The 27782-nt window shown below is 46.6% G+C and overlaps 1 protein-coding gene across 1 annotated transcript in view; it reads left to right on the forward strand.

Annotated features, from left to right (window-relative positions):
- LOC135387711 (uncharacterized) overlaps nt 1-27782 on the forward strand; it is a 275760-nt gene that overhangs the window by 27659 nt on the left and 220319 nt on the right. Inside the window, exon 3 of the mRNA XM_064616809.1 lies at nt 3576-3670. Within this exon, the coding sequence (XP_064472879.1) occupies nt 3626-3670 (45 nt within the window). The 5' untranslated portion in view covers nt 3576-3625. The remainder of the gene's footprint in view (nt 1-3575; nt 3671-27782) is intronic.

Below are 27782 nucleotides of genomic sequence, written 5' to 3' on the forward strand. Positions count from 1 at the left end.
GTGAGCCATCCGTAAGAACAGGAGTGAAATCCGCGTACTGGTCGCTCGTCACACCCAAAGTAAGCGCTTTGGACACACCTGCAGCAACATCACAGTTTATCTTCAGGCCGGGAACGAAAAGCGAAATGGATGGTAGAGCGAGTTGGGTCCAAGGTGAAGTTGAACGAGTTCCGTTTCGAGACCCGCAATGTGCCTTCTCCACGAGAGTGGAGTGCCCAGTGTAACGCGCCCAGGAATTTGCAGGAGGCGTATGCTGTAGCTGTTTTGCAGCAACAAAGAGACGATACGGTAGCATGTTCTTTTGTGTGAAGGCGAGAACGTCGGTTTTCTCCCAAGAGACATCTTTGCCGGCCGTCAGCAGGTATTGATGTATGGTGTTCAGGGCTCTCTGCAGGCGTCGCTGAATGGCTTGGCGAGGTTTTCCTGGTGGTACAAATGCAGATGTCGTCAGTGTAAATAGAGAAACGTACTCCTGTTCCGACTATTCTTGCCACAGCTATTAGAACAGACAGGAAAGTCGACGACTAACCTTGTAAGTCTCTCCAGCCACCGAAACGGCCTTTGCTCGGGAATGGTTCACTGCCTGACCGCTGTCGTTGTCTTTGACTTTGTCCGGCTTTAGTTGACAGGAAGCGGTGTCTGCCGTTCTTGATGAACATGGTGTTTTATGCTAGGACGCCCACGAATTACTGCGATGTTCACCCGATAGAAAGGGAACAGCCACCAAGATCATCATCACCATCATCATCATCATCATCACGTTTCAAGAAAACCAACACGCTTTGCGTCTTGTTGCATTTCTCTTGTGTGATACGACAGCTCAGTTAAACGCAATGACAACGGGTGGAATGTAAACACCACACAGTGAGAAGCGCGCCTTTCTGTTTATAACTCCGCGTTAGCAACGCGAAGCACCTGTTTTGTCTGTTTCGTCGGTTTTACGGATGACAGGTGGAGAGGACAGCAGGAAGAAGTGGAAACAAGGGATAGAGGTCAGCATGACGTCCTGAGTCAACTTGAGGAAGGGCTGTACTGTCATCTCTCTAGGGTGTCTGTCGGAGAACCCGGGAGACACCTAGAGATATAGGCACACCCGGTCGTTAGTGATGGTGTGTCAAGGTAAATAATTGGAGGCCGATGGGTGTGAATCACACACACACTACAGGATTTCCAGAAAAAAAAAACATTGCACAATTCTTCCTGAAGTCGGTAGAGGACGCGCAGAGATCCCCTGTCCCCTTCCTGCTGGCTATGCTTATGGCTGCAGCTGCGTCGCGGTTTTTCTTGAAAAACTAGATTACGTCTAGGAACTTTTGGAACTATCCCCAAAGCCTGCGCTCAGTATAACACGCGTCCGATGAGCACTGTGTTGCGCGCTTGCGACGTAGCGCCAGCAGCGGGCCAGCTGCCGTTCCCACTGAGCTCCCATCACAGCGTGCTGTTCGCCAGTGAGACGAAATTACCGAATTCGAAGCAACTCGTGTATTGAAGGAATTAGGCTTTCCATTCCGCCCTCCCCTTTCTAATCATCCCGTTATGCAATACAAATTCATCCATCCGTCCCCTTTTGAGAAGGCTCAGGACACGCGGGCACAGCTGTTGCACGTACATTTCCCCTCATGCAAAACTCCAAACTAGAGAGAGAGAGTGTGTGTGTGGACCTGGCAAATTCGACGTCCCCACTCCTACCATTCGGCGATTTACTGCGAAAAATCCATCGGCGTATAGACGCAACAAAAATAAGGGAGGGTACTCGCGGTAAAGGAGGATTTGCTCGAATATCGTGGTGGTTGCGAAAATGGAATATAATCCCCTTTTGAATATGCATAGGGATTTTTTTTTGTGTGTGCGTTTTTTTTCCCTTTTTTGTATAAGGGGATTGCGTTGGGGGAGGGATTTCGGGTCTCTCGTTGATGAAAAGAAAAGGGAAAGCTGAAATGTGATTGGCAAGTGGAGGTGCGGGGTTCGTGACTTTGGGATCTGTCGTCGATGTAGAATTAGTAAATCGACAGTGAAACTCGTGCTGTCTGTGAAGGAGTTTGCTCTTAGTGGGGATATCACGTGATGTTGGCGTTTGAGCGACAACTTATAAACCGAGAGGCTCGAAGTAAACCAGCGGTGCGTGTCAGCGGGAGATGAAAGTTTGACGTGCTGACTTTTTTTGGGGGGGGGGGGGGGAGGGAGCTCTTTTTGAAGTGAGAGGGATTAAAGAGGATATCGTGCTTTCTTTATGGGGCTTTTATTTCTAAGAGAGTATGGGTTTGAGGGTGTGATTCGCCTTTTGACTTTTTTGCCCGTGGCATCAACCGTGATATTTGGGAGTCGAATGATTGACGTCCTGCTTGCGCTCACGCTCTGGGTGCATTATTTCCGGCAGTGTCGCAGAGTGGCATTAAAAGGGAAAGGAGGTGCACGGACGTCGTTCTGGCGTCTTGGTGCAGGCGGGATGGGGACCTGGTGCAGTAACACTAGATTTGCAAGAGGCTCTACAGGATAACGAGGTTTTGCACTTAGCATTGGATGCTGGTTAGAGCGCGCTTGCTGCGATCCCAGCCGCTTGCATGTTGCGCATCACGGCGCCACCTGGAGAGCGGCCTCTCAACCTTCGCAACACCGCTGTTCTGTAGAACAAAGAAACAAAAATGCGAGGGAGTCTTCTATCTTCTATCCAGAAGATGTGGGTTCGATCCCTACAGCTGGCTAACCTTTTCAGTGACTTTCATCTTTCATCGTTTTATCTCGATTGTTTTGACTATCGGGCTCGCACCTTTCGCATTATAACTGTGCACTGCGATGTTCAAAGACTTTAAAATTTATTATTATTTAAGATTGAATCGTTAACACAGCTTTACACGTACGTTTTCTATAACTCTATATTAGCACCGCGAAGCAACAGCGGCTATGAGCGACGTACAGACGGAAAGAGGACAGCAGGAAGGACTGTGTGTGGGGGGGTTTAGTATATGCGTCCTGGGCCAACTTCAGGGGGAACTGCACCGATATTCGTCTGGAAATCCTGCCGGAAAAACCAGGGAAACCCGGGACCCAGGGAAGCGATCATCCTAACCGCTATATCACGGGAGCAGGCTCTACGCGTATACGTGTAGGACACTCCACTTGCATTGAGGCATTGCTGAGCCCGGCATGGAGGCACCCGTAAAACTTTTACAGGTCCATGCTGTTCGATTTTCCATTCGCCCTTTAGTTATATTTTAAATTACCCAGTATTTTTAACTTTTAATTAGCAAGCTAATCAAATTTTGCGGACCTCGACCAAGTTGAGCGGGAATTGGAAACTTGGTCGAATCTCGCGAAATAGGGGCTGCGACAGTGAAGAGTGTCGTGCACGATCGTGGACGACCTTAACACCGATACCATATGTCGCTTTCACCGTCCCGATCACGGGCGACAGACGCGTCGATTCGCAACGCTTCTCCTTCAATCCCCGTTTCTTAAATAGAAGAGCCTTGTCCTCTCTCCATGTATATATATCCTGCATATATTCCTCGAGTCACACTCGTTTGTCGCGGAAGGTCGCATCCGCGTAACCCGATTTCTCTCTTCTACCCCTGCAGAAATGAATGGCCACCGAATTTAGCGATTGGACGCACGAGGCTGGCAACCTATGGACCTTCCGGGACGACGCAGGGGGACAACAATGGCGGCCGAGGTGAGATGGATCGCTCTTTCTCTGAATAGCTCATGTTTTTCTTCTTCTTCTTTCTCGTCTGTGCTGGGCAGCATCGTCCCCGGTTTTGTGTTGGTCGTCGGTGTACGTCGTTGTTGTGAGATTGTACCAGAAGGCATTTAGCTATGCTTCGTTGGGAAAGCACGATGATGCGGCGAAGGTGAAGAAGCAAAAAAGGGGAGATATTTTCAGTTGAACATTGACGACGTCGGATGTTCCTTTCTAATTTCTTCATTCGTGCAGATAAGTGAGAAAATATATTTTCATCCCCGAACGAAGTATTTGTATCCTTCAGAGTATAGGTCTTCAAATGCTCCGCGTCGAGTGATTCAAGAACTAGGTCACGCCTTGCATCCCGCGAACGCAGTAAGGAAGCGTTACACTTTAAGCATATAGTGTCGATCTCGGTTCGCTTCGTCGACTTTCTGTACATGTGTTCGTAAAACCGGAGATGTACAGGGTGTATGCTATAAAAGGTCAGTCACATTTTCGTGCAAAAAGTGATACCTCCTTGATGCTATACCTCTATCACGAAAAGACTTTCTCTGCCTCAAAGTGAATCATTTATGCTAGAGGAACCTACGAAACGATTGTGGTTACCTAGCATTGTGTAACAAAATAAACATGACCATGCAAACTTTCACCTCCATCCATCGGTATTGCGCATAGGAAACACATGAAGACGAAAGTTTCCGTGGCCGTGTTTACTTTATTACGCAGTGAATGGTAACCACAATTTTTTCGTAGGTTTCTCTGGCATAAGTGATTCACTGTATGGCAGCACAAGTCCGTCTCTCAAATAGATATAGTGTCACGCGCGAAAATGTCACTGACCTTTTATAGCATACACCCTGTATTTATAAACGAAACAAATATACGTTGGAAACAAAGAAAGAGTTCATTCCTGTCAGGGTACGATTCACGCTGTCGCAACGAAGGACCTTTTTCGTGAGGCTCACCACCTAGGGACAGCATCAATCCCCTAAGATCATCCAAACGCCCGGAAACTGTGACTTTCCTGCTACTGTTCGCATGGGCATGACTGACAAGCGTCACAAGGCGAAATGCAACGGGTGTGGTCGAGTGTTAATTCGTAGTGTCTGCTCATTGGGGGTGATAACATGGTCACGCATGCTAAAGACTGGGATGTCGGAGGGTCGCATCCCGTCCCCTACTATGATTCCTAAGGATTTCTCCCGAAATCGTTTCGGTCGGACGCCGGCGTAGTTCCTTCTGAAGTCGGCCCTAGGACGCTTACCCTCTGTCTCCCACTATTTCCTGCTCTAATGTCCACGTTCGGGCAACACTGGTTGCCATATAGTTTCGCAGAGCAAACACGAAAATATAAAAATAAGGCGTCTCACCTGAAAAAGAAACAAGCAAAGACCGTGGTGGCCACACAAAATTTCACGGCGCACAAGGAAACTCGAGTTGTACCACAACCCTCACACTCCCTTCTTCTGGAGGAAAAAATACTGACCCCGTCCCACTGCCCTTGTCATCGAATACTCCAGATGTAATTACCGTTAACACGCAGGCATGTCGTTCCTGCATGGACTTGCAAAGCAGTCTTCCGTTTCACACGTCTTCAGGCGGGCGCTGCTTGCTTCCCACAGACTTGTAATGAGATGCGCCTCACGAAGACAATAGCCTCCGACCGTCGTCGGGGGCTTCCGCAAGGACATAAGCAGTCTCGAATGTCACTCGCACCTCGACCAGGATGCGGCACATATACCGATAAAGATCGCATGCGGTCCTTTAGTGACTCTCCTGCTCAATTATTTAATTACGTAGGTTCCACTAAATGCGAAGCGAAATGGCTGTTCGGGAATTTCCCCCTCATGGACTCGCATGGAGTGTACCCCGCGCAATTCCAGTTGATCTCTCTCGCCTTTTAATTATGGTGCGCCTCTCGGAGCGATGTGCATATATACCGCTGGCGTAGGACGAATTTTTAGTGAGAGAGGTTAGATGATATCTGATGATTGCGCGAGGTCCAGACGGGCGTTTAAATGAGCCAGAGAGTGTGGTTGGAGCGGTACTGCCACAGCGTCGAGGTAACCTGTTTTCGGTGCGCCATTTGTGTTTAATACGATGAAATTACGAATACAGGGAAGTGACGAAACAACTTCGAAAGTTTTAATTATTTTTTTTTTTAGCTATTGGATCAGTAGCGTAACCAGCCGAATATTTCGGGCGGGGGGGGGGGGGGAGGATGTTCTATAGGAACTTTACATGCTGGGGAGGAGGATTTCTCTTTCCCAGAAGCACTACCCAAAGGTACGGTGTTGGAGGGGTTTGGAGCCCCCCGCTATGCCAGTGGTTAACATGGTCAAGCGCAGAAAGTTGGGCTAGTTGGTGAGACAGCATATACTGCAGATGTTGGGACGATGTTTGACGCTTGTGTTTGTGTGCTTCCTTCTGTCCCTGTCTTCCGCGTCCCAACATCTGCAGTATGTTAACGTGGTCATTGAGAAGAAAGCTCAGTATACCGCGAGTGCGTCCGATTGTTTTAGCCTAGGGGAGGCTTAGGATTACTGGGGTCGGTGTTGCTATCTAACCCATGCTATAGGGAGATAACTTCGTAGCATGGGTTTTTTTAACGGCAGAAATATTTTAACATTCCCACGCACCATATACTAGATAGTTGCACAAGGATAGCCGGACCACAGGGATTGACCCAGATTGCAAGGACAAATAAATTTCACCATCGCCGTTTCGTCATCCCGGGCAACGTGTGCGGACATCTTGGACTCGGTCAAGCCGTTCCTTTCTCACCCGAGAAGGAAAGGGAAAAGAAGGTCGAGTTCCCCAAATCCGTCAAGGTCTTTAACCCAACTTGGGCCCTCTGTTGTGTCTCTGTCTGGCCCTGTATATACATTATGTATAATCATACAGCCTTTTTCCCTTCCCAACTTGCCTCCGTCTTGTTCCTTTCGCCTCCCGTCGGAGAATACAGTTCGCCAGATGTGATATACTATGTGTGCACATGCACTGAACGATATCGTGCTCCACGGTGGAACATTCTCCAAGAGGTCAATGATGACCGGGGACGTATAATACGCTTCCTTCGAGGAAGAGAGGCTAGCTCAGAGACCTGTACGATGTGTTATGCCAATTAAAAAAAACAAAAAAAACAAGCTCCTAGAGCTCGGAGTATGGGCTCATATTGTGCACCGGTCGATCTTCATCGCCTGCTCGCATCCGATCTCGTCTTCCAGCTCTACAAGTCGTGAAGCTGCCCACAATTGGGAGGGCAACATCGGCAAGCTGTCGACACCATTCCGCTCCTTCCAGCACCGTGCGCGCATGCTATATATACATGGTGCCGACACGCCACACATTTAATATTCCCTTCAACACGATTAACATAAACATTCCTCATCCGACGATAGCGAAATGGCCTTCCTTCCTTCGCCCGTAACACACCTCACACCGTCCGCTGACAGACGATCACATGGAGGGGCAGATAATAAGATTCAGCGGCGGCAACGTCCACACACAAAAACTTTGAGCAAGTTGCGAAATGACGCCGCCGGTGGATGCAAGGGCGGGGCGCGAACCCGCTCGGGGCGTCCATTTTATTTCCTCGCCGCTAACAAGACGTTTGACGATGCCGCTCTGCTAGGTCATAGGGGCTTGACTGTTAACTCAACCGCTGTCTTCGTGGGTATTCATCCATATACACGAACGGAGCGGGGAGGGGCAATATTTTCGAACTACATGAACGGCAGAAAGGGAACGTTTTGTCTGTAGTGCCAAGAAGGGGTCATGGGTTTATTTATTTATTTATTTATGACAATACCTCACGTGCCCTCGGGGGGCGTTGTGTGAGGGGGAGGTTACATCAGCAAGTATATGATACAGAACACAAGCAATTGAACACTTTGCAAAAAAAAAAAAAACACTTATGTGAAGACGTTATGAAAACATATGCGATGATAGGGAAATTAGACACCAAAACTGGCAGCTAGCTGGCTGCGAAAAACTGAAGAGTCGGAGTTAGCTACGATAGACTGGGGAAGGTCGTTCCAAGCACTGATGGTTTTGGGGAAGAAAGAATATTAGGAACACAAGGAGTTCACGAGGAATTCCAGAATTCTGGAATACTAGAATTCCCAATGTTTCCGTGATTATGGGGAAACTGTTAAATAATAGTATCCGTGTGCTGGCTTGTACTACAGTGATGTGTGTAGGAAGGCGGTTCATTTGCTGTTGTTAAAGATTTGTTTAAGTTGATTTTACTGTGTGCAATTGAACTGTTTCTGTTCAAGTGCCTTCCATAAGATATGAAATGGGGATGCAAATCAGGGCGATTTTTATTTTATAAGTCGAGGCGACACCTGACGATGATTATACGCATTCTGATGTTATCAGGTATACTTAAAAGTAAAGGAGGCTGGGAGGCAACGAAGAAAGTAGAAATAAATTTTTGCTTAGAGGAAAGGTTTCGTATTATATGCCGGTGAGACGCACTATTGAGCGTAAAAAAAAAGAGAAAAAAGAAATGGAAAACATGCTTTCAGCATGCATCATAACCCTGAGCAACCAGCCTTAATCGACACTCATGTTACTTGTCAGCATTACAACCCCCCACAACCCCCGACTTTTCGTTGGCCGCTCTTATCTTGGCACCCCAACCAGTGGCCTGTCACTGCCGCTCTCCTCGGTTTTCTCCGAGTCTCAGGACTCGTGAACTGCATGTAACGGTTGTGCTAGTGTTTATTCTTCTCTTTCTTTCTTTTCCTCTTCCTTTCTTTTTGTTGCTTTTTGTTTTTATTTCCTTCATTTTTTTTTTATTTCACCGTCCCAAGCAGCAAAATGTACTGAAAGTCGAGTGCAATAGGGGTGGACGGGTAGGTGGAAGGCCTTGAACAGACTGATGAAACTAAAGAACATTGATAAGACACATACCGTCCACCCCTATTGCACTCGACTTTCAGTACATTGTGCTGCTTGGGGTGTTTCTTTTTTCTTTCCTTCCTTTGTTTCGATTGCCCCTTTCTTCCTATTTTTTTCCTTCTTTTCTTTTTTGATTCCCCTTATTATTTTTGTTTTCTTTCTCCTTCCTGTTCTTTTTCGTTTGCACCTTCCCTTCCCCCCTTTTTTTTCGGAATAGCAAGCCGGCTCTTTGCATGGCTGACCTTTCCTTTCTTTTTTTCTTAAGAAACATTTCCCCCCTCCCCCCACCCCTTGGATCAACATACATTTTTACGCCTCCTGGTTGAGCATAAGGCATATTCGCCATGGTGTCCGCCCATTTCTTCGAATGGGTACCAGCCGCACTGGACTCCCTACTGCAAAGCATCGGCTGGTGCGCTGTTGGCATGCGAGGGACATCATCACACACAAGCTGTTCCTGACTTCAACCCACAGAATATATATATCTTTTACCGCCTGCAACCGCCGTCTTGTGAAATACCGAAGCTTAACCTGCTTCCTCTCTTCGCGGCCTATGGACACGTCGGTTTAAATTACCCATGTTACACTGCGCGCAAGTACCTGACGAGCCCGTTACACGACGCAAACATATTAAGCCTAATCAGGTCCCCCCCCCCCCCTCTCACAGCGACGCAACCTGAGATCTTCCCTCTCCCCGTTGTAGGAAAAATTTAGCGCGTATATACGGGAATCCCCTCCCGAATCTATCACTCAATTAGCTGAAACGCGATATCCTTGTGAGCTTCCTTGTCGTCTAAGCAATTCTGAACGGAACAAGGGGACCCGGCTTCATTACTTAGGCAAATCCTGCTCGTGAACGACGACGCCGTGAAAAATTTGCATGACAAACTACATGTTAAGCCTAACGCATCGCAGCCCATGCACCTCGTGCCTCTAAACGAGGTATTTCTACCGGATTTAAAAAGCAATTAATTACTCCGGTTGCTTAAAATAGAACAACGGTGAACGTGTCTGAGCCCTTTTGTCGTGAGCAGAGTCCTCGAAGGGTTGTTCAAAAGGGTTTTACACGGTGTCCCTCACACCGCTAATCAGTAGGGGAAACGCCGCAGCTCCTGCTATACGGAGAAACCTCGTGAACATTCTGGTTCTTTTCCTTATTCCTTTCTTTTTAATATTTCGATGGCGAGCTTCGGCGAGGGATTTTGGGTCGTGAAACGGGAGGTAATCCCGGCACCTCCCTGGGCCATCCCTAGATGACGCGGCAGCGGCAGCGACATCAGCGCAGTCCCGGCGGGAATCGAAAGCGGGAAGGAGGCACTACATCATTCTGCTGTAGATGCGTTGAAAGTGCAGCGTCTTTTTTGGTTTAATCATATATCCAATGTTGCAACGGGAGCCCTGATGGGACGACCGTGAGAGTGTTGTATATATGCATAAAACCTTTTCAAATTGCCCATATAGTGAGATGGCCTGCTGGAAGGTCCGCACAGAGAGAGAGAGAGAGAGAGAGAGAAAGGGAGGTTTACTGGGAAACCGTCTACTCTCGTGGGAGACATTAAGTGCTCTCATTTTTTTGTTCTTCTTTATCTATATTGCTCGTTTTTGCTCGTGCTCCGGGTTTATGCGGTGGTGCCCCCTCGTGTGAGAGGCAGCTTCGTTCATGCATCATACTTTCGCTCCGTCCCAGGAGGGGTAAGGGGCATCACCGTTGTCTTGGGAGGGGACTTCCGAGGTTGATGAGATATGGTGGGTGGATCGAATGACTGAGAGAAAAAACGGAAAAAAAAGGGCCAGAGTAAATGATAGAGATTTAATTTTATTTCATTTCATTTCTTCTTATTTGCCCTCAATCGTAACTGCATTACAGAGAGGATTGGAGAAATTGGTACGTAAAAGAGCACATCAATTAACGTATGTTAAAGGGATGGTCTCGTACAGCCGGGGTGACTCCGAAACTTAGCCAAAACTAGTTTCACGACTACTGTACACATACAGCCGTCAAAATTTCATTCGGAATAACCAAGTCGTTTTCGAGGAATTTGTCGAAACGTGCCGTATAAGAGCAGACGGACGAAAGCTGCGCCTCTCTCATGCATACGTCACGTATGACGTCGGCCTGCGGGGGCGTCGTTGTTGTCATGGTAATTGTAAATTGCAGAACCACCTTGGTTTGAGTAATCCCCTTTGCTCTCGAAATGGGGACACTCAGGCATATACCTCCGCTAGCGGAGAATGTAGTCCGAGCATTGACTGTGGGGTCTCCCATAATGTGGCGCACAATCGGATACGTGGAAGCTAAGTCACGTGTTTTCTTTCCGCGAGTATTTAATGCGGTTTTTAAATAAACACTTACTCTTTCTCCACGTACGTCGTCAGCGACACTTCATTTCGAAGCATGATCAGTGTACAACGGGCAGTGTAATAGAAGCGCGCGTAATATATTTTTGGTCGGAGCTGTAATGCGACCGCGCGCGCCGACGGCCAGCGACTTCAGATTTGTGATGAAAGATGAAATGTCACTGAAAAGGTTAGCCAGCTGTAGGACTCGAACCCACATCTTCTGGATTCCTACAGCTGGCTAACCTTTTCAGTGACTTTCATCTTTCATCGTTAATTTCTTAGGCAAATTGAGGCTTTGTATGTATTTGTCCCGTCTATGTTGTTCCAGCCTCAGAACATCAGTTCTTTCATGTTCAGATTTGTGATTGTGGATGGGGTTGTTCTGCGACTTTTAACTTGTCTGTGAGGATTAACATAGTTGTTCTGAAGCACCATGCTTGCCACTACTGAGCGTTACTACTGCGTTTTTCACCTGAGAACTGAAAGAAAATGTACGAGAGTTGCCGCGGTGCCCAGTAACTTCTGAAAGTCGTCTGCTCACGCCGATGCACTAGCGCGCGCAAAAGCAGACGATTTCTGTATCCTATCACGGACTTACCCGCAGGGCGACGTGGCCGTTCTTATTGTTGCCAACACAGATCGCGGCGTGCTCTGCAATCTTTATCAATTTAATTCGGTTATTTAATAACTGTGGCGTGTTTTGTCGGGTAAATTAGCGGTATTCCATTTTCAACAAAGTGCAATCGAATGGTACACTTTATGAAAGGGGCAGGGTGTACGAGACCGTCCCTTTAATGCTAGAACATGCCAGGATAACGCTAGACAATGCTAGGACATGTTAATGCAAAAATAACTGCTATTAATGATCTGTCAAACAGAAAAGCAACCTGTAACCGTAACTTATATTACCTTTGCGGTAACTTCCCCCATGACTGATCTGTACAACAGATATGGTCAGTTCAGTTGATCGGATGCACTGTATACGTAATTGATACAACAAATGACCCTATGAGATCAAAGAATAGCAACGCGCGATGTCAGCCACTTTAAAGGAATAATCTGGCGTGTCATCCTTTCATAACCGTTTTCGTGATGATCCACTAAATGGGTAAGTTCCCGCAAAAGTAACGAAGGCCAAATAATGACAGAATGTGATACAGCGGAGTGCGCCAGTTGGCCAGAGGACATCGAGTCCCCATTGTTAGAGCCCAGATGGTGTATAGATGCCGTGGCATTACCGAAGAAATTGACAAGACCTGGCGAAGAATGGATGGAACGATATATCCCCTCCTCCAAGATGGGGAGGCAAGCGGAGGCATATTTCGAGGGGACCACCGCTGTTACATATCGGTCGATATAAATGTCGATAAGCGGGTAAGTATATACGACCTTCGGTTCCTTAACCGAGTGCGAACTGCTAGCGCTGTGTCACCCTGCGACTACTTTCTGTTTTGTATTCCCACGTATTTTCGCACGGTGAAAAGAGGTTCATCAAGTCCTGCTTGCGTGTACTTACCAGTCAGCGAGAGCTTGAAAACCTATGACATTTGTAAATGGGTAGAAATTCAGCGAACCGGTAGTATGTAGGAAGGGAGTTTCCTCAGGACAGAAGCCGCCGATATTTCGAACAGAGACTGTTCTTCTTCTGGGTAACAAAGCAGCCATTCACTCCGGCCGTAAAAGCCCGTACGGAACCTTTCTTCCCTCCGGGCTGTTGACCCACAATTCGCATGAACCTTTAAACACGTCACACCGAACCCTTTAAATACCATGCCAATGATGAGGACGGTGCCCAGAAGAAGAACAGTCTCTGTTCGAAATATCGGCGGCTTCTGTCCTGAGGCAACTCCCTTCCTATGACATTTGTAAGTTCTGCGCCAAACGAACTTCAGTGACCAACTACGGAAAACTGTGAGAACTGAACTGAAGCGAATGTATAGCACGACTTCATGTCCTGAAGAAATACTTCTCGCGCGTATGAACAGGCTTTTGCAAGAGGTGCAGCCCGTGACGTCACGAGATCTGAGTGCACTGAGAGTGGAGAGAGAAATGAGCACCGCCTTTTCGCTTGCTGTTTCTTTCCATCACAACAGACGCCTTCAGAAGATCCCAGAGTGCATAGCGTCGCTTTGAACTGTGGGAACTTGTGTATCGGGAAGAAGGCGGAGGTCTCCAAACTGTTTCGATTTCTCCTCTCCTCTCTCCACCCATTGTCGACGACGTGTCAAGGTCACCGAAAACGAAACGCGAAGGGCCATTCTCCATTCCCCCCCATGACAGTGAGCTCCCAGGATGCAACGCGTATACAAGGAGCGCTGGGATTTCCTGAAATCGTCCTGCGTGCTGCGCCACCCTCAGTCTACTCCGTCACCGGCGCCCAGTAACTTCTCCCCAACCGTTGCGACAACATTCCCCGTCAAAGCTTATACCAGTTATCAGCACTGCTCCGTATCACTGTTTTTCACCCTCCTCATCAGTCCTTCTTCACGTTGTCGCTCCCTATCTTTCAAACACTCTACACTTTCCTCGTTATCCCCATTTTCCTCTCGTTGCTCCTCGCCACCTCCCACCAAAATCACACGTTACCGGACCATCACCGTCCTCTACTATACCCCATCCTAATCCCCTCACTCTTCCCACAGAACACCTTACCACAGAAATCTCATTACCTATACCCTGGGTCCACTCTCTCCCCCTCTTGCCCGCCCCCTACCACGCGCCGCAATCCTCGCGTATATTGTCCCTCGAACTCTTTTAACTCTTCTTGTCGCTCATGAATCTGAATAGAAGCAGCAGCAGGTTCTTGCGTCATCTTCTCCTCCCCCTATACGCAAGACAAGCGCAAACGACGATTTGCATCCGAATAGGATGTTCCCTCGACGCATTCGTCTGCCTGCCATTGTGAGAAATTCTCGTTTTTGTATAAGCGCACGGACGTGTTGAAGGTAACTGTATGGGAGCGCAAAAACACCTTCCCAAGAACTGCGGTCGGACATCTATTGCTGTAGGGAAAAACTTGTTTGAGTTATACACGCATGACAGGCAGAGTTCTTTTGAGAAAAGGTCCTTTCAGATTATGCAAAGGTGCTGAATTAGCGCCATTCAGGGAGGAACAAGTTTCGAGAACGTGTTTTCCAGCTGCTGTTCTTCTACTGTTTGCATTCGCGACAGTTTCTGAAAGGTTGTAAATGCTTAGCTTAACGTGTTCTGTCTGTCTCAGTAATTTACCTAGGCGGCGGTGTGTATGTGACAAGGAGTTGGCGCGTGATAACATATGCTAATTGGTGTTACATGGCTATTCTAATTCCATGATGGCAGAATGGGTCGTGCTTGGTTTCATCCTTCCGTCGTGTTCTTACGAAATATTCGACATGCAAGCCTGCTTCCAAATAGTTTACCTGGATCCATCGAATCATGTCGATTTTCTAATTCCTACATCTCGTAATTAGCCTTACCAGCCTTCCGTCACGAAAAAAGAAATAAGAAAGAAAACCGTCATCGGGCAGAGGTAATCGTCTATTTGAGCAATATTTTTGTCAGGAAACCTGAGGCATGTATAGCCGAGTGGGTCAGCGCCCACCAGCACCCTCCGTATCACAATAACGTCCGGAAGCCACACAAAAATACAAAAAAAAAAAAACCCCCGACAAGGAACCGCCCATCGTGTTCCTCGCCAAAAGTTTTATCTGTAGCATCTTCGCAGTCACAGCGAAATTTGAGCAAGCCCCCGGGACAAAAGAGTTACGTCCGACATATGCGCTGATGTTGCGGTATACGTGGCTCCCTCTGGAACACTGCGAGAAAGCGCAGTTCAGCGGCGGTGATAAACGCGCCCAGGCAAAGCTTCAAAATTTCAGTTGGCCGAGTAATTTCCGCGCATCTTTCATCCGTCTTGATATGAATGAGAGAGTTAAACGCGTGCGGTGGCGCGGCTTAATTACGGAACAATGGCTCCGGAAGCGACGCCTGCGGCAACATGCCTGTTGTCTTCTCCGCTACAATAGGGAGAAAACTTTACGCGGGTCTCTCAGGGTTCGGTCATGGGCGGTTAATGAAACCCCGTTTTCTCTCTGGGGCCAAGGTTTTGTAGGAACCTGTGAAACGGAGGGGGAAAAATATGTTGCGGCTTATTCTGTTGCGTCGACACTTGCGGCCGTTACTGTTACGGTTTTCAGTGCCAAAATATGGGCGCTGAAGGTTAACATCGTGGCGGATTGACTATGCGTACAGCAGTATTCCGGTTCTGGTTGCCCAGTGGGTTCCAGCCCATTGTGGTGTCGTGGGGAACGAATAGGCCGACAGCGCCGCAGAAGCAGCGCTCTCGTCTCGGAGACGGAGGAGTATTGCGCTGGTGAGAGGAGACCGTCGTTCCATTCTTCGACGCCTCGTGGCACCCGTGGCCTCCAGCCAATGGGCAACTGACATTCTCCCCCCACCTATGCTGAGAAGAGTTGATCCAACGCTCGCTTTCCGCATGTCAGGAAACATCTCTCGTCAAGATGCTGCATTCATTCATCGATTGCGACCCGATGAGGTTTTTACCGCTCAGTGGCGTTACCGCTTGAAACAAGTTGACTCTCCCAGCTGCTGTCACTGCTGTGCTCTAGAAGATCTAAAGCACATACTTCTTCATTGCCCACACTACCAACCTTCCCGACGCTTCAGTTCTTTCTTGTGTTTTCATCCTTCCTTCCTTCATCATCTTCACATAATGTTCCACGTGCCATGGGGTACAGGGTACCGCACCACCGCGGTGAAACACCCCATCTCATCGTCATCGTTTATTGTTGTTGCTGTTGTCTTCCCGAACAGCACTCTCCGGATCTCTTAGTCAGCTGGACTCCCTCCTCCCTACACTGTAAACTGGAAAACACCCTTATGGGTGTAAATGGCTTGTCCTATAACTGACACCTCTTTTTACACCGTACATGGTCTGGAACACCCTTTTTAGAGGGTGTATTCCGTGTAAATCACCCCTGGAAAGGGCGCTTTTCTTTGAAAATGCCCTCTTTTGCACCCTTTAAACACCCTTTTAGGAGGGTCTAAGATCGTTAAACACCCTCCTAAAAAGGTGTATAAAGGGTGTAAAAGACGGCATTTTCAAGGAAAAGCACCCTTTCAAAGGGTGCGTTTTACACGGAAAGGGTGCGTTTTACACAAAGGCGTTTTACACGGAATACACCCTCTAAAAAGGGTGTTCCAGACCATACGGTGTAAAAAGAGGAGTCAATTATAGGACAAGCGATTTACACCCATAAGGGTGTTTTTCAGTTTACAGTGTATCAAAATTGCTTGGTCCCTGGCAAAATTCAGCACACCAACACTCTGCCCTCAAAGCTGTTTTGACCTTTTTGGACACCGTAGGACTTCGATCCTCATTGGGAAGGGGCTCATTACTTCATTCCCCCACATCACCACCAGCAATGGGGTAGAGTATCGCCCCCTGGCGATGAAACTCCCCATTCATCATATCAAAATAAAGTTGTTTCCGGTTCTACAATGAACTTGCCTGCGTGGTTATGTAGGTAATACAACGAGGGTTCGACCGTGGTGTCTCGTTATCGTGTGAACGACGATTTTTTTTAACTTTATTTTTCATTTCCGCAGAAAGGGGAGGTACGAAAAAAAAAAAAAAAGGCTACACAATGCAGATGGACGTGTGCTCGAGAGCTTCTACGGATAGTAAGAGGAACTGAGTGCCTATTGACATACGTGTGCCATTTGACATGCCGAAGAAAACAAAGTCTGGGTAGCTTCGAAGGCAATGCAGTGACTGTGATTTCTTCCAACACTGGAAACATGCCGAAGAAAACAAAGTCTGTGTAGCTTCGAAGGCAATGCAGTGACCGTGATTTCTTCCGACACTGGAACCTCTGTTATGCACTACCCTGGCCGGGGCCTTACCATAAAGATGAACTACATGCCGATCCATTTATGCAATGATCAATAAGTGACAATTACAGTGCCGGCTGGTTGTCTCCAAGGGGACACTAAGCTCTGCAATGTTGCGTGATCGCACCACACCATCGACAGCGTGCTGTCTCAAGTTTTCCGTGTTTTCTGGCGGCCTTTCCGCAGGTAGTCGTTCAATTTCAATTTGTTTTTTTTTCCTTAACGGAGGGAGGAGGAGCAAAAAACCAGTCAGGCTTGACAAAGGCTCCTCCACTTTTTACGTTGTACGGTCATTATAGGAATAACGCATTGGCATTCTTTTTATACTATATATACGCAAGTGCTGACTATAAGTTTAACCAGATGCAACAATATATAAAACAATCTAATTAAGATACAACAATAACAATTACATAGGCACCGGTTCCTCCTACAACGCCATATATCTTCCACTTCTTGCTGTCCTCTCTCCATATGTCGATATCTGTATACTATTCGTTACCGCAGTTTATATGCGGAGCTAAAAGGGAACTAAAAAAAATGGCTTAAAAGTGACTCCTTCAGCTAGGCCTTCTCCCTTCGTTATGTTACTAAACAAAACCGACTGTGTTTTACGTGTCACTTCGTGCATAACTTCTTGTACACTTCAGGTCAACCTTAATAATAACACTGGAGAAAATTCGATCCCCATTTCCCAGCGCGATAACAGTCACCCTGGGGGCACTGGGGGAATGTTAAGTGAACAAATTCCTCGCGTTAAACTAACAGAATAATTTTGTTTAATTAAGATTTCCTCATATGGCCCTAAAGGCCTGTTCCGACATATAGCTGCGCGCTAATATAGCGCTACAAAACAGCACGCAAAAACAGCGCTCACTGTTATCGAACGGTTCACACTTGCAAAACGGCGCAAGCTCTATAATTTAGTGGAAGTTATCGTTTCCGGTCTCTCCCATCATGACGCCTCCAGAGTTCGACATCGTTGGACGGAAAAATTCGATCAACTAACTGAACCCGTTATCAAGAAGGACAATAAGAAAAATTATCAGACATTTGGGATGACACACTCGCCGGTTCCAATGCGGTCGCCATGCCGTGAAATGCGGAAGTAAAACAGCTCCACGACTTCCGCGACGTCACCACTGAAGGGCCTCCTCATTGGCCAACACGAATCTAGTGCTAATATTAGCGCTGAAAAAGTTGACTGGATCTCAACTCCGGCAAGCGCTAATTTTTAGCGTTTTCGAGCACTGCGAGGAGGAAAATATCGCCCTATTTTGTAGCGCAATATATCAAATCGCTATATGTCGGAACAGACCTTAAGGGTTGCTGTAATCGCGCTCGGGAACGAGACCACATTTTTTTCCAGTGTTATTATTAAGGTTGACCGGAGCTGTACATGTTTGAACACATTTTTGGTGCAACTCATCCGATAGAGAACCCCATCCTCTAAACAATGCATGCGTCACGGCGCATCATCATTAACCGTCTTCGCAATAAACAAAACCATATCCTCACTCATATCCGAACAGCTTTTCTTTGTCCGCTAGGCCGTGACACGTCAAGTTGAGGTTGGAACATCTCCATCGTACCCATTGTTATAAACCACGTCCCTGTTTGCACTTCGTAACAGCGTTGTCCTTCTCTGACGCTTTATTCAGAGCGAACTTTCTTTAAGTTTTCTTCCGTGCTTCAAGCAGGGAAAGGCACGATTGTGAGGAAACGCGTCACGTAAAGCGGTGACCCGAGCGAAATTAATTGGATTTGATTGCGCGTATAATTTTAGACACCTTCGACTCAGACATGTCTCTCTCGAGGAAGATGATGATGATGATATCTTAGAAGGACGTCTGGACCGCCGTATGAAAAATTATGGCATTGTTTTCTGAAGTAAAGCTTTCGAGACTTGTGCGTGTAAAACGTGATTAAAGTGTCATGGCGTCTTATATTTTCTGTTTTTTTCTTTCTTTCGTACCTGAAGTAGTAATTGAGATCGTTTCGTTTTAAGAAAGTTTCGTTAAGTCTTTGTTTTCTTAACGTTTTTCAGGTACAAGACAGATTGCGACACCGATATAGACTTGTACTTGCTATAATTACTCTTCCTCTTATTAGCTTCGAAACCCGAAGTCCCCTGAAACTCTCTAATGAAGATAATGAAAGTGCGGGCAAAACGCAAATAATTGTCTGTTTTTCTTTTTCTGTTGTTCGTCCTAAGTGTGATGTCTTGATCATAGGCCTATTACGCTTGCTCGTCTCTAATCCCGGTTATCACACATGATCGCTATCAGTATACGCAGACCTGATACTGACACGTGTTTGTTCCTTCCTCCATTTTGCTACGTGACGTCACACCTGACACTGTTGACGTCTCACTTCCCCTGGATTTACGCGTGAACAGCCCGCGTTTCGACGGGCGTGCGGGCAGTTGGGGAGAGGATACCAGGACCTTGTTATGGAGAGAAGGTTTTAGTATGCGTCCTGGGCTGGCTTCAGGATGAACTGTGGCGCCATTGGTCCAGAGAGGCTTCTAGAGAATACCATTTACAGCCTAGTGACCTGGACCTTTGAGTCATCTTGGAGTGACCTTAGAGTCATCTCCAACCAGCAGATGCTGCATGGGCTCTTGAGTTGGTAGCGTGCTTGCTTGCTGAGCTCAAGCTCACGGGTTCGATCCCGGCCGATGACGGTAGCAATGTGGGGAAGGCCACAATTGTGGACGAACCCATCATACGTGTAATTCTAATTCTAATCATTATTCTTAGCCGGTGGTGGTATTAAAAGCAAGATACAGACAGGAAACTCTCTGTAAACTCTATCTACGTTCTAGTAAGATACTACATTGAAGTCCATATATCACAACCAAAGATAGCTGTGTACGACTTCATTTTTATCTTATTCGTTGTTGCTCATTTCTGTGCTTCCATATTTGCGAGACTCAAAAAGTCACTTTCAACTTCTCGGCGGAATATTGCGATGCCGTGTTTACATCTCAAATATTCGCCGGCGTATGTTTCTGGAACCAATCAGGGTTTACACCCTTTTTTTTATGCTCCATTTTCACGCTCCATTTTTATTTACTCGCCCGCGAAAATATGGCGCGAAAAAGTTTCAAATTCATAACACATGATACAACACTTACGCAAAAACAAAATAGAAAATAAAGAAAAAGTACCATATGCGGGTGCTTTTGCAGCAGATACGTTGTCATTTGGATGCAGCCACAAAACGCGAAACTTCAGTGTAGCTTCGCCACTTGATTCTCCTACCCGTAATTCTGCGAAGGAAAACTTTGAAAACACGGACGGTCTTAAAAACTGAAGGTACGCGAAAAAAAAAAAAAAGAAAGAAAGAGAGAAAAAAACGCGACAGAAATCGGAAAAAATAAGCACCAAATCCCACCACAAGCACGCCCACGCTGTACAACACCAAATATATCAAAATTCGGAACTTTCTCTTGCGGTTTGCCCGGTACTGTTCGAGAACGTGCTTATGTATGGAACCGCCGCGGAAGAAACCGTAATGCGGTTTGGCCAAGTTTCTTTCTACCTCACGCGCAAAAGTGGAAAGTACACACTTTTTTTTCTTTTTCTTCTTTATCGTTCAACACGCAACGAATCTTCCGAAGCTGCAATGCACATAGTGTATCACCGTTTTCGCAGCTGCGCCGCTTCGCGCCGCGAAAATCATTTTCCTTTTCTTCCTTTCTGTTTCTTTTTTTTTCTCTGCAGTGAATAAAGAAGAAAATTCAGATTTTTCCTTCTTTTTTTTTATATTACCGTGCCTTTTGTGAGGTGAGCTGCGCTTGTGTAAACTGAGAACTTCTTGGTCCTGTTTTTTTTCGTGGCGAGAATATTTCGCGCGTTCGAGGAAAAGCTGTTTCTTTTCATTCTTCCGCTCATCTTTAATGAAAACAGCGCTTTGATGATTTTCGTATCTTTCATATTTCGTTGTTTTTCGCTTTCTTGCGTGTCCATGTGTTTGTGTATTGGGTATGGTATATAGCAAGTTCCACATTATAAATCGCGTCCTCGCCGTACACCTGGCACAAAAAACTTTGCGCAAAAAAATGTGCGAGGAACTTAACCGTAAGGAACATCCTTTAGCGAGGAGGGCTAAATTCAGTGAACTGTACACTTTGTGCAACCGGTGGAAGACACTGAGCACATACCTCGTGCACGGTATACCAGGTATGCATCTCAAAGGGCCGCATTGAAGTCTGCTCTTGTCCGATTGGACAACCGAAACATTGACCTCGTAAAAGTGCTTGGCCACCTGACAAGAGTGACGCTTTCTTGTCGGCGCTCGTGACTTTTATGTACAGTATAGTGCATTGGAGACCGTTGAGTATATGTAGGGCCGTTTGATTCATTGTGCACTGTACCCAGGCAGCACAACATCTTGGCCGAATATTGGCCCGATATTGGCAATACTGGCTCGATATTGGCAATACTGGCTCAATATTGGGCCAATATTGAGCCAAGATCTTGTGCTGCTTGGGTATGCTAACCACGTGCTTGGAGTTGTGTTTGTTTTATCGCGTCCACCTGTGGCGGGTGAAATTAGCCGGGTTGTGTTCTGCTTCTCTTCTTCTTCTTTTGGAGGGGGTGTGTTGGTGGGAGTAGTTAGTTCTTCAACACCAACACCCTTTTTGCACAGCTTTGCAACTGCTTCAAGCGCGTGCTGCTGTATTTTCCAGCTCGTCCCAAACGTATAGTCGAAGCTCTGGCTATATACTGTGGCTCAGAGATTTTCCTTATGTCAGGTTACTAGCACAGTTTTTTGTGCAAATGGACACTGCTGTTCTCTTCATTCATTTTTTAAAATAAGTATGTCCTTCATCGTCCACCATGTTTCTCTTACCTCTTGTCGGAGAGAAATATTGTTTTGAGGACATGAAGATGTGCTACGTCATGCTCACGAGCTGTCATACTGATTCCGTGTGAAAGGAGAAATCGTGTCTCTGACAGCATCGTATTTAGGCTGCTTGCATTATGGTGAGCTACTTGTATGGGGGGGGGGGGGGGTATCGTTTATCGAAAGAAAAAAAAAATAAGAAAGAGAGGGCGGCAAGTTGCCACAGAGAGCGAGAATCCGTTCTCCATAACGTAAAAGCCTGAGTCCGAGCACACAGAGGGACGACACAGAACACACGACTCAATTTGAGACGCGTGGAGTCGTTGAGGAGTGTGGTTACGGAGTCCATCCACCAGCTATGCCATTTTGTCAGTAGAATCCCTTCTAGTCCTTCTAGTCCTTCTAGTCCCTCTAGCCCTTCTAGCCCTTCTAGCCCTTCTAGTCCCTCTAGCCCTTCTAGTCCCTCTAGCCCTTCTAGTCCCTCTAGCCCTTCTAGTCCCTCTAGCCCTTCTAGCCCTTCTAGCCCTTCTAGTCCCTCTAGTCCCTCTAGTCCCTCTAGCCCTTCTAGCCCTTCTAGTCCTTTTAGTCCCTCTAGCCCTTCTAGCCCTTCTAGTCCCTCTAGTCCCTCTAGCCCTTCTAGCCCTTCTAGTCCTTCTAGTCCTTTTAGTCCCTCTAGCCCTTCTAGCCCTTCTAGTTCTTTTTGCCCGTCATACTCTTCTTCTTCTTCTACCAATGAGAGAATGGCCGTGAGCCACTAAGGGAGATTGGCCAGGACAAAAGGGGCGTGAGATGTTTGTTTATGTCTGTGCAGTAATGATGGGAACTAAGGCCAAGTCGGATCCAAGTATCTTATGACATATATGACATGTGATGACTAATGCAGGAACTGGATATGCACGTCATACTACTTGCATGGACTGGGTAATGTTCCTCCTCCTCCTCCTCCTCTTTTCTGTTCCGGTGCCGTCTGCAAACACGGCGCTCCATTGGACCGCTGAATCGTATAGCTGCACATATCTGACGTAAACCTCGTAAGCCTATCATGTTACACAGATAACAAGAGCATATGCTGAATGAATGACGAATATAAACCACGGTTATATGCATCAACTTGGATTCCAAGCTTTACAGCGAAGAGCGAAATAGACTCTGTAGAAATTAGGCAGCGTGGATTCCGGAACTCGTCCGGTTCTGACGTCACTAGTGTGCATATCTTCCAGTCAAGCTCAGCGTCACGTGGAGAAGTCACGTGCTTTCGAAAAACCGATAGGAATGACGGCTCCCATGAGGCCATAGCTTGAAGGGAAGTTCGTTCGGTGGCTTGTATCTTCCCAACTACGACAAAAACGATTGTTTTTTTTTTTTTCTCAATAGTGAATGTATGGATAACGCAATGAAGCAAACCTGTCACCGTGAAACAGCCTTTATGAGTTCTTGCGAAGCATGACAGACATAAAAAAGAATCTCACACTTCAATCCTTGCATATTATTCAGCTGAAGGTGCTCGTGTTCCCACGATATCTTTTCCCTACTGGTATCCATGTAAAGAGAGCTCGCACATATCGAAACAGAACAGACACCGATACGCACACTACAGTGTGGAGAGTCGAAATCCGATCGAACATCGTCCAATAAACAGCGGCCAAACAAATCCACTTCACTCTTTCAGTGCTGTCGTCGTCTGCATTTCCATTTCCTGCTATACGAAACACTTTTATGTTTAGTTTCGGAATGCACTATTCGCAGACGAACGGAGAAAATCTCTGGGGACGAGGTGAACTGTTGGCAGATTTCTACCTCTGTCATTCTTCCTTTTCTCTTTTTTTCTTTTAAGCTGTATTTATTTGTTTTACTTCCAGTTACTCTCTTCACAATGTACTACTTTTGTACTTTCTCGCGAAAGCAGCGCCCCCTGTAAACACAGACGCGTTCTTGCGTGCGATAATATGCGCGTCCGCTGTTTTTTTCGCGCTGATTTTGACAGATTGCAGTCAACTTTCTCGGAGGAGAGTGTGTTTTGTTTGCCTCTGTATAACGCATTGGCTGGTAGGGACTAGGGACGTGCGCTTGTCGATGGCGATGCGGCTGCAGCGGCGTTGATAGACATGGGAACTTGAGCGGATGTGCGAAGGAAAAAGTGGCAACTGGGAGTTTGTGTGTGTAAGCATGCGTGAAACGGGCTTGCTGAAAGCAGCAGAGTGCTTTCGTTGTTTCGTGTGTTGTTTCGCTGTTGCGTTAATATGAAACAGTGTTCCCAGTGTTCGTGACTTTAAGATTCACTGTGATAGATAGTTGACATGCATACGTGATCCGGTGGTGCTTTTTTTTCTTTCTATAACTAAGTAAGTAAGTATTATCTGTTCAAAAAAAAAAAAATCTGTTCGCCCCCCAATATCATCGCTTTTGTACCTGAACCAAGTTATTGCGACGGGATGTTCATTGGGCCTCCGTGGGAACTTCGTCAGCAATGCCATTCATTCTGGCGTGACAACAACTTTATTTGTGACCTTGGAGAGGTGGGGGGGGGGGGCTCATCGCCACAGGCGATACTCTACCCCATTACTGGTTGGAATGGGGGGAATAGAATAACGAGCCCCTTCACAATAACGATCGAAGTCTGATGGTGTCCAGAAATGTCAGAAGAGCTTTGAGCGCAGAGCGTTGCTGTGCTGGATTGGGCCAGGGACCAAGCAATTTCGATAGGGAGAAAGAGCGAGAGTCCAGCTGACGAAGAGACTCGGGTGTGTGTCGAAGAGTGTGGTTCGGGAAGGTTGGTAGTGGGAGCAACGAAGAAGAATATGCTCCAGATCCTCAAGAGCACAGTGGCAGCTGGTGGGAGAGTCAACTTGTCTCAAGCGGTAACGCCACTGAGTGTCTGGCGTGAAGTTGTCGGTGTCTGCTTCTTTTTCTGCGATTGTTCACATTTTGTGTCTTATTAAGCTTTCTGTCGACACTGTGATATATTTAGTCGAATTCTGTGCAGACGTTCACTTCTTGGACATTGACATGTTACTATTAATTGCTAGGGCAATTTTGGGTAGGTACAATCGTAATGATAAACGCCTCATTTAAAGAATCAAGTTATGCTCCCAAAAGTTATGCAGGTTGTGTCTTTAGAGCTGCAACACATTTTCATAAAAAGGAGAGTTGTCTTAGGATGCTTTTACTTTTTTACATTGGATTACTCGACGGGGCTTCTACTAGGAAACCGTATTTGTTTCTGAACTACGGGGCTAATTAACGGAGATGTTTCAGTCAACTTTTTAATTATTTACTCTAGGGAGCACATTGTAATTGCGATATTCAAGCCTGATCTCCACATGATCTGCTCGAACCAGTGATGAAGCACAAAAGTAATCACAGCACGCAGGCTACAGACCCTATTTGGCCTCCACCGTCTGATGCGAACCGCAAGTGATTGACAAGGGAGCGACAGTGACGTCCATATCTCCACCTTCACGTAACGTCACAGAAAACCATCATACGCGATTCAGGCAAACCCTTATCGTTGGCTTCGTCTTTATCGCTGTGTGTTTCACGATCTTCTTGTATGGGTCGCGTTCGACAAAGTGACCGACAGACCTAGCATGTGGTTATCATGCCTGTATGAAGACAAGCAGCACGATTTTGAACAATTTGAACACACTGCAAACGGCGCCGTAATCGCCTTCCGTTTGAACTATATTTTATAGCTGTGCGCTTGGCAGTTCCCGTATAGCGCTGTATGCAGTGAACAATAGAGCCGTGCACATGCATGCTTCATGAAATGCATCATGCAACTTCATCATGCAACTTCATCATGCAACTTCATCATGCATCATGCAACTTCATGAAAAATGTAACAATACACGCAACAATAAATGTAACAGATGTAACAAAATTACAGTATCGGTGCTGAGCACTGCCTCACCTACATATACCGGCCGCAGTTACATCTGCCTATTTCAGCGTCCATTTTTCTCACAACCATTACATAGCAGACGATTTCTCACCTGCTAATCGTTTACATCGTCTGCTTTCACTTTACACGTCCGAAACGAATTAATATTTTTGCACGTCTGCTACATCTATTCATCTTGTTTCTCGGACTTGCCATTGGAATTGTGGACGCGCGCAGCATAATTTGTAAGAACATTTCGCGACAACGCCGTAACGCTGACAACCGTTCGGCCCTGTCGTAAATTAATGAACTTTTTTTTCTCATCGTGTTTGTGAGGCATGGTCGTTAAGCGCCATAAAACGCACTTGTTCTTTTTACTCTCGTTAGTCGTCGTCTGCTCACTCGTGTCTTCTGCTTTCTCCGAGCGGCCAATCACGTTGCAGATGAGAAAAGAAAACTGTACGCGCCGCGCCTAGTTTCAAAGGGTGTCGTCTGAGAGAATGTTTTGCGAGAATTGTGAGCTGAAGTTGAAGTATGCGAAGCGTCCGTTTAAACTGTGTGGAGATGATTAAGCAGACGGTTTTCTTTAGCAGACGATTTTTCTTCTGTCTAAAGAAGTGGGTGTCAGAACGGATGATAAGTCTGAAAAGGTTATAAGGTTGCAAGACGCATAAATTCCAGTACAATAGTGATGTCATTATTCTGCAAAGTCTGAAAAGTCACCAGACGACCTTGAAGTTCGAGCACGTTTTGAGTTGTCGTTAGTGCAGTCATTTTTCGTCATCGTATTTGTGTGTTGTTACAGCGCCCGTTGGCAAGCGCTTCTTTTCTTCTACGAGTTTTCAAGGGATCAGGCAGAAACTAAAGGCTTCTAGCTTGCTCAAAGAAGTACAAAAAGGCCTACGCCCCCCCCCCTCCTTTCAGAAGCGGTAACCCTATCATTTGTTGGAGCACAGTGTGCTCTGCGGTGAAGTTCTCTTTTCTGTTCTATTTGAAGTCTGCCCAGGACGCACATTGGACCCAGAGCGTTGTTCGTGACGTTGCCCATCTCTGTGAGGCAGACTACTGCAAGCTCTTTCACAAGCACCAACACCACTATCTGTTTTTCGAGCGTGTGCGTCGTGGGCCGAGATCAGAACACTATTCTGCTGGACCAGAAATTTTAGCGAAAACTTCAGAGAGCTCCGATCTCCTCCTAAAGGCTGGGAGGAGGAGGTGTGCTTGAATTCGGCTCTGCTGTTCTACGCTTTCTGTGCATTTACCGGCATACTTTTCTAGCGGATGTCAAGGCAGTTACCCTTAAGTAAAGTCTACGGAAAACCCAGAGGAACCTTAGGAAGCACGGCAGATGGTACGATTCCAACCATTCCAGTTTTCAGCATGACCATGATGATGATTTCAGTTGATGAAGCGCGCTCTGTTGAATAATCTGTTGGCCACCGACTTGTTTCCACTGCCCTACTGGTTGGCTATACACTGTAAACTTTTTCACACCTTTAAAGGTGTGCGCTATGAACATTCAACCTGTATGCGTAACATTGCATCTCCAGGATGATATTTTACAAAATTTGGAAAGCATTACTAAAGATCAAGTGTCAGTGCAAATCTTGCTTTCATTATGTCTTGGATATTGTAGGTACGAGCTAAAGCATATATGCATCGCTATCGATAATCGAGCACGCGCAAGTGTCTACAATACTGTTGAACAATGTTGAGATGTTGCAAGACTGAATTTTTGGAGGACAGACAACACTCGACTAAAGAAAATTTGTGCGAAACCGTGCTCCATTATGATGTTACCAAAATTACACCTAAAAAGGCGTGCGCCATGCACGTTGTTACACCTTTAAAGGTGTGAAAAGATGTAGACTGTACTCGTGATGTAGATTTTGAGGGTGTGAAACCAGAAAGTGTGCGCACAAGAAGCAGCTTCGCAGTGCACTTACCATACAAACGCACACATATCTTCATCAACCCCAAGGGGTATTCAGTGACACCTCCGTCACACACTCAGTAATTATTCACGGTCACATCTGCCACACCGAACATCAACCCCCAGACACGCAATTACCCGCCAGACGAAGGACTCACCCAAGCGTGGCCACCGCAGTCAGCCAAAGTCCCTCGCCTCATCCTGTCACATCTATATGTTCCAATACTTTAAGCCCCCATACCAAATCTCCCAACCGTCCGTTCGAGCAAGTCCATCATCATGCTACTACCCAG

This window comes from Ornithodoros turicata, chromosome 3 (assembly GCF_037126465.1).
Source record: "Ornithodoros turicata isolate Travis chromosome 3, ASM3712646v1, whole genome shotgun sequence".
Classification (NCBI taxonomy): Eukaryota; Metazoa; Arthropoda; class Arachnida; order Ixodida; family Argasidae; genus Ornithodoros; species Ornithodoros turicata.